Consider the following 11,447-nt stretch of genomic DNA (forward strand, 5'->3'; position numbering starts at 1 on the left):
AATGAACTGTGGGCCGGGGGCAGGAGGGGGGGCTGATAATAACACAATAGGAGTGTTAGGGAGTGTGGGAACCAATTCTCCCCGGGACAATAGACACTTCCCAGTGGCCACAGCGTCCCATTCACTATCAGCTGCTGGGCCGGCGTAGCACGACGCTGAATGTGCACCGGCTCAGCACAATGCTGCTTTCTCCCAAACAAGACCAGACTGTTTCCTATCCCAAAGACAACACAGCGCGGCTCTAGCCTATACACAGCCTCATTCTCACATAAGCAGCCTCTCTCTCTCTCTCTCTCTCTCTCTCTCTCACTGTATGTCAGTGTCTCTCTCTCTCTGTCACACACACCAACAGGAGGGTAGCAACAAGGCAGGGGATTGTGGAGATAGGCTAGGTCTGCAAGGCTGTAACTAGGCCACCGTTTCTCTCCGCTAGAGCTGCTGGTCGTTGAGATATTCTGGGCTGAAATGTTATTAGCGTAACCCAGTTTACCCAGTACCAGGTGACTGCTGGAAGACTCGCTCCCCGCAGAGACACGCGCTGTCAAGGACAACGCGCACCGAAAGGCGGGAAGGGGGAAGAAAGCGCGGCGTTCATGCGGGAAAAGAGACAGTGAAACAGTCCAAATGAAATGTGATGTGAACAGGCGTCGACCCCCGCCGCTGATGTCACAGACGCTGGATATTGTCCGATTTGGACAAAGTTGGTGTGTGTGTGTGTGTAAGCTGTGCTCCAGTGTGACCCAGGCTCAAACCAGCACCCAACCTTTTCTTTTTGCGTGCGCGCCCTCTGGTTGCTACGGCAACGGAGCCTGAGAACCGAGAGGGTGGGAGGGAGGGAAGAAAGCGAAGCGATGCCAGCATGAGAGATTTTAACGCTGTTGCGCTGTCACACACACACACACATACACACACACACAGAACAGCCAATGAAAGAGAGCATGCAAAGGCGTGTCATTTCAAAATGTAGACTGTCATCATATGGCTCTTTAATTTTACACTTGTGTCACTCCACTGTAATATAATATCCATATACAGCCGAGTGCAGACAGACCTCTTCTCATCACTAAGAACTTGTCTGATTTACTATTTTACCAAAACCTGCAACTATTTCCTACTGAATGCCACTTTACACAAAATAATGCCAGCTCCATACCAAAAACTTAAAACAATAATGAATTGACTGAAATACTTTTTTATAACATTTCAATATTCCCTTTATACTCAGTCGTGGACTCCAGTCATGCTGATGTATTATCAACACAAATGACTGTCACATTAAAACATTTCAATTGCAAGTCCATTGATTTTTTTTTATTTTAATCACCATTTGTCTACCGGGCAGAGGAAAGTGTTATTTATCTCAAAGTTGCCCAAATGCTATGGGATTAATTTTGTGAGAAAGACACTTTGTTTCCTTCCTGACTATAATTTACTTGCATTCGGGCTGCTTCATCTGCAAACCTCCAACCGCCACTCTAAATTTCCATCATGACAGCTAATTTAATGTAGTTCGTCTGTGGATAAACAAGCTGCCTTTGCCTGCAATGAGGAGAGGTAATGTGTGATATGTCCTGCCACTCTCATGTCTCTGTAGCAGACTGCAGGCACTGTCATACCGACATATGACAGTTTGTCCAGACAGACACTGGATGTAGATCAAGGGTTCCCATACTTTTACAAGACAAAATGACCCCTAGATGCATAGATGTTAAAACACGGACCACTCTTTGGTAAGAATTGTCCCAAAGAAACCCATCTTACTGTTAGATATGATTTAGTACAGACTTCACACTGTAGATGGGGAGAGGAAACCCTCTGATCCGAGTCGTCATTCATAATCAATCGTACATTCTGTTTTCTCACTGGGCTAACTTCTAGTAGATTAGATCATACAATTTAACTATTAATTGTTTTTTTTTCTTAAGGACCCTCTGGACTCCTCGCAAGGCTCCACATTTAGTTAGCCTAGATGACAAGTTGCTCGCTTACATTCTGATCTGCATTCATTTGGCCGAACAATCATCCCGATGTTGTACTCTATCTTGTTAAATTCGTTTTAGTCTTTAAGTGTCATCATGCGTTGATCTTGGCGTGTCAATCCAGCCCCAGCATATCAACAGCATTATGGCTGCCGTGTCGAGCACTAGCAGCGCATTTCCTCGTGCTAACAGCTTTCTTACCTGCATGGAATCGGCGCTGATTATTTCTCCTTGAACCCGTTTTCCGATCTCGATCGCCAGTTTGGACTTCCCGGTGCCGGTAGCTCCCAAAATCACAACTAAAGAAGGGACCATCGCTCTCTGCAAGGCACACTGCATGCTACGAGTGGACGCCGCCATGATGCTACTCCTCGTTGCCCAGCTGACTGCTTTGCGCATGCGCAGTGAGTGCATATGGATAGAGATGAAAGGTGGGTTTCTGTTACTAGGCAACAGAAAGCCGTTACTGTGGTAACATTGATTGATGGATTATGTTGCGTTGTCTTGTAAGGTCGTTCGTCCTGGGCAACAATAAAGAAATGTAATTATTTTAATATTGCGACCCTCGGCGAGGTAAATTAGACGCTGTTTTTGGTAATCAACCTAGAGAGCTATACTTGGTATCATCAAACTGGATTAAGCCCAGTTAAGCAAATGTATCATCCAGAAGTGTCAGAATGGATTTATATCTCCTTGCTGCTGCACTGGCAATTTACTTGCACATGTGAACAGATCAGATTAATAACTTTTACTATTTCCATGAAATGCCTTTACAGTGAGAAAGGGGGAATAGTTGGTATTGTTTCTATGGAAACTGTAGGAGCTCAGCAGTGGTAAGCGAAGATGCTTGTTGCCATGGCAGAGGTGCCAGGATGGGTTGCCTTGGAGACTGCTCAGAAAAAAAGTAGGATGGGGAGAGGGAGAAGTGTGTGTTCACTCATACAGGTGGTTTTTATTAGAGCAAAATCTATTCTGATCCAGCTCAAAATGGGGCACTGGACTGAAGTAGCTATATCCAGCTGATAATGCTGAAGCAACATACAGCAAGAGGATATTTTTGCAACACTGTGTGTGTGTGTGTGTGAGAGAGAGAGAATGAGAAACATTGAATCAAACAAACAGGCATGATGTCTAACATTGAATTTATTAATTTTCTGACTTACTCTCCCATACATAGAGGCTTATGAGGTACAGAAAAACAAAGTGCTGAGACAAGGCTCCATAGTCACCATAGTCTAACTCCCAAAGTAAGCAACGTCCACTGCTACCATGACCGTGCCAACAGCAGAGACCAGTGACCAAAACAAATCAAACACAAAAAAAAGAAACCTGTGGGCTAACCACTCCTGAGGCTCTACCCCTCTGAAAGAAAGAAAAGGAGTGATCGAGGCCAATGGTGGTTTTGTGCTGAACTGATTAGCAAAGGAAAGTGTTATAGCTCACTGAGGAGAAGGAGGAGGGGGAAAGCTAACGATGACATCCTGGATCAGTCTGTGCTCAACCGTGATGTTCGCGGCAAGCAGCGTGCTTCCTCTGATCCTTTTCCCCGACCAAACCTCCCCAACTCTGTCGCTCTCTCTTCACCCAGTGGGAGGCAAGGGGAGTAATCCAGGCTTTTGGGATTATATATTGTAGCAGGGGGCATTTTCCTCAAGCTCAGCCTATGGCCCTACCATAAACAAGAGCTACAGACTACTTGGAGTTTCCTGAGTGCCCCGGTAATAGCAGGGCATGCTACTCGGCGGGATCAAGTCATTTACAGTACTAGTTTCAGGGCTACAGTGCTATCAGGTGTATGGCTTATGGACAAAAAGGAGCACCAGGCAGGAAAAAAAAGCATAGAGAAAGGTGTAACATTGAGGTCACCAAAGGCTACGCACAGCCAGAGGTTTAGCCAGTAGATCCTCTTAAGTTTCCCCCTCCTGCTGCCAGATTTGAGAGAGTGCTATAGCTACAATGATTGGATTGAATACAGGGGCTTTCAGGTGCTTTCGCCTCCAAATAGGCTGAGCTAGAAAGAAACGGAGAGACAAGAGGAAGAGACTGCACATGGCAATTTTCAGCACATAACCACCAACAGAGCCCAACCAGTTACAATAACAAAAACAGTCATTAGCTCACACTGAAACACAACTCTGTAGGAAAATATAGTACAAAACTTTTTTTCTTGTCAACTCTGACATGTACAAATCAAGAAACCCCAGAGACAGAAAAATAATAAACAGTAAAGAAAACAAATAGGCATTGAAAAAATGGTGTCACAAAGTGGCTAGTGTGATCAATATTCAACAAGTGTTTTATTTTGACTCTTTTTTTTCATAATCATTTTATTAACAAAAATAGAAGCTTTGAGTTATCTTTGAAAAGCCAGCAAGCTTGGCCCTGGTTTAGGACACAGGGTGGAACAAAAACTAGGATGAGTATAGTAGACAGCTCTGGTTTTGGTTTGGAAGGGACTGTACAGTAAGGGGACTATATACAAAACATCCAACAGGATAGTCTACGTACATTGAAAGGCTTCTCTAGGCATTACATCAAATGCAAAAAAAAAAAAAAATTAATTAATTTACAAATGATATCAGACAGCAAGATGAAATAAATGTACAGTTTGAATTGAGTGGGCTTCATTTCCAAGCAAAAGTTGGCATTGTTGATGTTGCTGACACATACAGATTAAATAAAAAATAAAAAAAATTAGCCGCTCTGTAATAGTTTCTTTTGGTTGATCAATTGAAGCCGACATTCACCTTTTGGCTGGTCTCCATGGCACATCAATAATAAAAGACATAGTGGAATCTTGATAAATATGATCTCAAACATTTTTTGCAGTTGTTGCTTGAGAATGGGATAATATTCATGATTCATATTTGTTTACACATGCATTTAATCAAAATCTCAAAATGCTGCCTGCATGGCATGCTAACATATACCTCTTCACTTCCGCTCAAGTAAATAATGCTACAAAACAGGCCGTTACCGTGGGCATGGTGCTTACGTCTACAGTCCCTCATGCAAGTAGAGAACGACATTGCGATGTTATCAGTGGAGCCTGCAGGTGCAGAGGTTAGTACTGGGAAATGAAGAATCTGAGGCTTCTCCAGAAGAGCAGATGGAGCAGAATATATCCTTCCAGTCACTGTGTTACTTGTCCTATGGCTCAAAATATTCCCACAACGGCCCCCCGAAAGCCTGCACACCAGACACAGGATCAGATGGCAGCGGGAAGGAACCAGCTCCCCAGTCAAGCCTGAGGTCTCACCAGGGGTCTAAAAGCAAAGCAACAGACCCTGTCCTCTTTAACCAGTGGTATACTGGAGAGAATGCGTGAAACTTAAACTGCTTACAAACAGTAGGAGCGAGAGGAGAGGAAAAAAAAAGGAGGGAGTGGGGAAGAGGGATGAGATGGTAATGTGAATGGGGACATAAAACAGAGAAGAAAAGAAAAAGGCAGAGCAGAAAAGGACAAATTGCATGTCGAGTGCTCAGCAGAAGAGGACCAAAAAGAAGGTGGTTACCAAAGGTCAAGAGAAGCTAGAGTAGAAATTCAAGAGGAGGAAGAGGAATCTAGGAAGAAGAAGATTCAGTGAGCAAGAAAGGGAGGTCGCAGCAAGAGACCCCACGGCTGTGCAAGCATACCCAGCCCCAACAAGATCAGGAAGACTAACAAGACCATGCAACAGTTTAACAGCACAGTTGTAGCAGTTCACCTACTGGCAAGCTCCTGCACCTACAACATGTCTTCCAGTAGCAAGCAATATTTTTGAATCATTTTTAGCAAGGGGAAATATAACAGGGAGAAAAAACCAAATTGAATAACCATGGACATATTAATCTGCCCCGAAGATGCCCCATAAGATCAGTCCCTAGCTTGCTGTCCTGACTGGCTAGCTAACTGCCTTATCAATCACTCAGAAGCTAATGTGCAAACCACAAAAAAAGAAACTGAAAAAAAAAAAAAAAAAGATAGGACAAGACAATCCACCCGCACCATTCCAACGTGACCCACTCAAGAAAGTGAACGTTAGTGTCTTTTCTCCTTCATGTAGTCCCATTCAGTTTTGTAAGTGTGTGTGTGTGTGTTTGTGTGTGTGTCTGTGTGGCGACTGCCAGTCCTCTCACTCAGGAGCGCTTCAGCTGTGCGAGCTGGCGCAGCAGTTGCAGCTGCCTGGCTTTCAGCTGCCTCCTCTCCTGAGCCTTCCGCTTCTCGCTGGCGTGCAGCTGCTGCAGGTACTCCGTGGCTCGCGTCAGGATCGCCACCTTGGGCGTCTTGGGGCACTCCGCCAGCCCCGGGATCTCGTCCCGCAGCGACAGGAAACGCGAGCGCAGGTCGTTGCGTCTCTTGCGCTCCAAGAAGTTGTGCGCCCTGCGTTTGTCCGTGTCCTCGCAGTCGGAGGACTGGGGACTAGAGAGATGGGAGAGGGAGTGGGACTTCGAGGGAGAGCTTTGGGGATGGGAGGAGAAGGAGGGAGGAGAGGAAGGCGACGCGGAGGAGGTAGGAGAACATGCGCTGGGGTTGGGCGACTCCGACCCGACTCCAGCCACGGCCACGCGAGATTTCCCGCTCTCTAAGTTCAGGGGGGTGTGGCCCGGCCGCGGCTGGTGGGGCTGAGAGTTCTGGTGCGGTTGGGGCGCCTGGGTGGAGGCCTCGTGCCGGACCCTCTTGCGGGGCGGCTCGACCGGCTGGGGGAGAGTGTCCGGGGAGGGCGCGGCGTAGTTGTGCTGCTGTTGGTGGATGGAGATGTGGAAGCGCTTCATGCCGGGGTCGAGCGGGTCGGCCCGCACCGTTATGGTCACCGGTTTGCGGGTGTTGACCAGTCGACGAGGTTTGCGTTGCTTGTGCTCCACTGTCACCACATCAATCTCCTCCTCATCCTCATCTTCGTCATCTTCATCATCTGTAAGGGCAATAAGGATTGTATTAAATGAAGGGCAATAACGACTTGATTATAGAAAACAAATCTGCAGGTGTGACAGTAAATGAGAACTAGTAAACTGGGATTGGTCACGAACACAGTGAGTGAGCCATCTCCATCCACACATTCACTCTGCCTACTGCCTCCTTAAGAGTATCATGTACATGCTTCTGTAAAAAAAGTGAACTCCACGCAACCTTAAGAAACACACACCATCTCTCACGCACGCTACAGAATGCACGGCCTAATGCAGGTCTCACAAATGCTGTGAATAATCACCGCATTAGGTCAGCTCCCTAAGTGGAAATTCCCCCTCTCCATTCATGTGCATAGAGTGAGGAGGATGAGAGGGAGAGACAGCTTAGGTTAAGACGCACTCAGCGCAAATCACTAACTCTTAACCAACTAATATTCAGTGCCGTACGCATTTAAAACCATGCGCTGCTCCATTTACTTGAGTAGAAATTGAGTTTTAAACGCGTGTAAAGGTCTTATCAACTTGATTCCCACCAACTGACTAGACTCTTGGGGGGATGTCAATGCTCTTGTAAATTGAAACACACTTTTAACGTAATTGCACCCTTGTGGGTTTGACTGCTCAGAAAGTAGTAATCTCTGTATATGAATAACGCAGTGAAGGGGGGATGGACCAAGAGCGTGGGAGGGAGCAGCACCTGCCTATTATTTCTTACAGCATTTAAGTGACAAAAGATGACATCTCATATTACAAGGCATACAGAAGGAATACACTGAGTAACCCTGTAATAGCTCTCCATCAGGATTAAAGCATACATTTATTTCCTATGATTGCTCATCCCCCTTTTCATTGAGGACACAATTCTCCTGAAATGGTTGTGATATAATGCCTCAAAGTAACGTCAAAGAATTCCCCGGGCCTAGTCGACCTCATAAATGGCTAATCCTGCTCTATTCACAGCCTAGGCTGACTAGGACCAAATCCACCCACTGACACAATTGGCGCTGCAGCCTGTTGAGTGGAGGAATGCTGCAACAAGTTCCCTTTGTGACATTCCACACACCATTATGCATGGTCCAGCTCAGCATCACATGGCAACCTACATACCAAACCAGATCATATGGGTTCACAGCGTGGAAATGGTAAAGTAGGTCTCCAACCAGGGAAATTTAGTAGGCTAGACATAACTAAAAAGGCTCGACTCCCCCCCCCCACCCCCCCACCCCACATTATTGTTACATAATGTTCTGATGCAGCGCCCGTATTGAATTCATGTCAAATGTAAGCCAGAGACTGCGGAGAGGATATTGTTATCATAAGTCAGACTGGAAGAACAGGGAGAGGTAGCAGCTGGTCTGCTGGAGCCTGGCCAAGCAGCAGATGTTTCAATGGGCGTGTCGCTCTCCGGGCTGGAAGCATGTGTTGCATGCACCAAGGTAACGCAATGCAGTCATAATGTGCCATGCCAATCCTCAGTCCCAGATAATGGCTAACCAAAGCAACATATTAACTGCGCTCAGAACAAAACATTACTATGCCGTTTCAGGTCAGGTACATGGTTAAGTCACCCTTCCCCCAAAAAATAATTTAAAATTAAAATCATGGAACAAAATTTCGGTGGATAGCCTACTACACAGAAAAACTATAAAATAGCCTAGATATCATCTCCTACTGGAATAACACAGTAATAGTATCGCGATAGCACGAGAAAGAAAAATACCATAACGTAGGCTATGATAAGGTTACTATAAACTACCCATTGAGTCCCTACGAATACTACAGGATTCTTACAGTGATACCATAAGGGATAAAAATAGTAGAAAGTAGGCTACGATATGGTCACTATAAGCTCACTATTGAGTACAGATACACTAAAAGTTCCTATAGGAATGTTACACAAACATTATAGTGATTTTCTTCCATAGATAGACAGTCCTATGTTGCTTATTCTTTCTGGTGCATGTTACTGACCTGATGAGTCGGTGTGCGACTCTGAACCGGAGGACACTTGTTTCTTGCAGCCACCGGTTAACGGGAAAGTGAGCACCGCGGCCGGGTCCACACAGTCTGCCGCCAGGCCGCTGAGCGGTGGCGCCTCGGCCGGGACGCACTGCGCCCTGCCCGGGGACGCGACGGTAGAGCCCGCGGGGACCTTGGCTGCGGCCCCCTGCCCGGGGCAGGAGGCGCATCGCTCCCCTACAACCCTCTCTAGCTGCTGTCCGGCGGAGAAACCGCTCCACATGCAGTCCTGGATGATGATGGAACTCAGGTTCCCGAAGGAGTCATTCGCCGTGGTCAGTTTGCAAGGCAGGTCCTGCTGCTCCTCGTCCTGCCCCAAGAACTGGGAGACCCACTCCAGTTTGTCCCCGAGAGACGGGCACACCAAGCCGACCCTGCCCGCCCCTTCCACCGTCCGGATAGGGGACATGGGCGGGGTCGGTACCAGCTCGAATTTCTTCCATATGTCCTCACTGGGCGCCGTGGACTTGAAGAAATCCTCGTCCGGGTCGTGGTCGTCGTAGAAATAATGTTGGTAGTGGTCGAGGTGGTCCATGTCCCAGTTTTCATAACGAGGTGCGGTGGAGCTGATGCCCGGCATTGGGGCTGCAGGCAGGGGGTGAATTACTCCCTGTTCCCTCTGTCTGGAGAGAGGACACCACAAGTTGGATCACAACTGTGCCTTTATTCTCATCATTAAATCATCAAACCCCCCATCTGTGTGAATGTTGCCTTCTGGGGAAAATGGGTTTATTTTATGGCCATGCATAATGAAGTTATTTGGGGTAGCCTACATCATGTTGTATAATTAGCCTATGTCGTTTAGCGATGTATGGATTGCATTTAGAGAAAAAGTCTACAAGCCTTGTTATCCTATTATAAATGTTAGAGGGACACTTTACAAATATTACAGCAAAACTTAGTCCTTATACGAATATTATAGGAATGAGTTGTTATAGTGATACCATAAGAGACAGAAATACCATAAAGTACAATAAGATCACTGTGTGCTCACTACTACCACAGACACACATTAAGACCATATAGGAATACTATAGGAATACTATAGCGATTCTCTATGCAAAGTACTAGTCTATGCTTCAGTGCCACAAAGTTGAAGAAACTCTTCTGCGTTTTGTTGCGGCTAAGAAGTTCAAGTTTCGCAACAGTGTTTCATTACATAACACCTCTGTTTTAGTAGTATACTGTGACAGAGGGGGAGGAGGAGGAAGGGGGAGTCTACTCACTGTTCACCAGGAAATAGATTGATTAAATTAGAGTGAAACAGATTAATTAAATAGACAAGTACCTGTCATCTCCGCTAATGAACAACCCCAGCGAGGAGTCGTATGTAAAGTAGTTTATGTGGCTCCTCCTTGAGTTCAACTCCTGATCACGCTAAAAGAATTCAGCTGCGGCTCGAGCGCTAATCAATTAATTATCTCGCAGCCGCGTTGGAAACCAAACTTCAAACGGTCATCTAATTGGCTGAACCGCTACCTGTACATCTCGACATGCACGTCGCACGAGCTCTGCTAAAAATTACTCCGAGAGTTTTTACCTGGTGTTGAGAAGGAAAAGCCTGCCTGCGTCTTCATAGATCCGCCGTGCGCATAGGAGTGCCCAAAAAAAACAGCGAACACAATGTTTCCTTACGGGTATTCTGCTTCAAATCGGAGCTTTCCCACCCATCCGTTTAGTCTTTTTCACGCTCGCACAAATAGTGAGTCCTCTGCTCCGCAGTGCCGCCGCTCAAAGGGCTGGATAGGCTTCGGCTGTGGTCACTTTCTTTGCGGGCTACAGCACTATATGATCCGGGGGAAGGAGAGTTGGCTATTATGCATAAAAGGCGGGTCGTAGTAGGAGAGCCACGCCTGTCGTTTAAAGGTACAGCACGCTCAAAACATGCATGAAGTGCTGCAACAGGAATGTTACGAGGGCAGAGCAGAGGGTTATATGACATTGATTTCATGAGGATCAAACAGTATCCTGCCGGTGCAATAATTATGAAAACATTGACCTAATGCCACTTTGTGTGTGTCTGTGTGGTTGTGTATCTGTGAACGTAAAGTTTTGTGCACCTTATTTTCATATTGCTCAACAAAGGGCTGTAATAAGGAGGGAAAAGTGTGTGTGTGTGTGTGTGTGTGTGTGTGTGTGTGTGTGTGTGTGTGTGTGTGTGTGTGATATCATGTGGACATATGGCTGCAGTATCTGATGTCCTCCGCATCTCAGAGTCTCTGTAATCAATATCAACCTTATGATGTAAGCCCCCCCCACCCCACCCCCTCTGAGAGAGTCAATAGCAAAGCAAAGCTCTGTGTCTGCCATGTCATGTGTGTCTCCTCAGACAGCTGCACACACACACACACACACACACACACACACACACACACACACACACACACACACACACCAACAACTGCTGACACTTGTTTTCCTTGTCATATGAAGATTGCCTCCTTAGTACCGCAAATTTTGAAAATAGGCCACACAAACTTTGGCACGGCCACGAAAAAACCCAATGTACGGTCTTTCATGATTCCAGGATGATGATCGAGAATCGTCCGTCCTGCAGCC

General features: G+C 46.3%; 2 protein-coding genes across 2 annotated transcripts in view; both read right to left on the reverse strand.

Moving 5' to 3' along the window:
- trit1 (tRNA isopentenyltransferase 1) overlaps positions 1-2,339 on the reverse strand; it is a 32,172-nt gene extending 29,833 nt beyond the window's left edge. Inside the window, exon 1 of the mRNA XM_071902304.1 lies at positions 2,181-2,339. Coding sequence (XP_071758405.1) covers positions 2,181-2,339 — 159 coding nt within the window. The remainder of the gene's footprint in view (positions 1-2,180) is intronic.
- Positions 2,340-3,104: 765 nt separating this feature from the next.
- myclb (MYCL proto-oncogene, bHLH transcription factor b) lies at positions 3,105-10,574 on the reverse strand. Its single transcript, XM_071902308.2, has 3 exons — positions 10,429-10,574; positions 8,841-9,511; positions 3,105-6,874 (listed from the first exon to the last, which is right to left on the reverse strand). Exons 2-3 carry the CDS (start codon positions 9,466-9,468, stop codon positions 6,099-6,101), a joined length of 1,404 nt encoding a protein of 467 aa, XP_071758409.1. The 5' UTR covers positions 9,469-9,511; positions 10,429-10,574; the 3' UTR covers positions 3,105-6,098.
- Between the last annotated feature and the right edge of the window lie 873 nt (positions 10,575-11,447).

This window comes from Centroberyx gerrardi, chromosome 19 (genome assembly GCF_048128805.1).
Source record: "Centroberyx gerrardi isolate f3 chromosome 19, fCenGer3.hap1.cur.20231027, whole genome shotgun sequence".
NCBI lineage: Eukaryota > Metazoa > Chordata > Actinopteri > Beryciformes > Berycidae > Centroberyx > Centroberyx gerrardi.

What these genes read in the sequence shown, in the direction of transcription:
- myclb (XM_071902308.2), bottom strand. Translation starts at nt 9,468, where the DNA reads ATGCCGGGCATCAGCTCCACCGCACCTCGTTATGAAAACTGGGACATG. An exon ending in GTCGCACACCGACTCATCAG is followed by an intron (nt 6,875 to 8,840) that starts GTCAGTAACATG and finishes TTGCCCTTACAG; the next exon opens with ATGATGAAGATGACGAAGAT.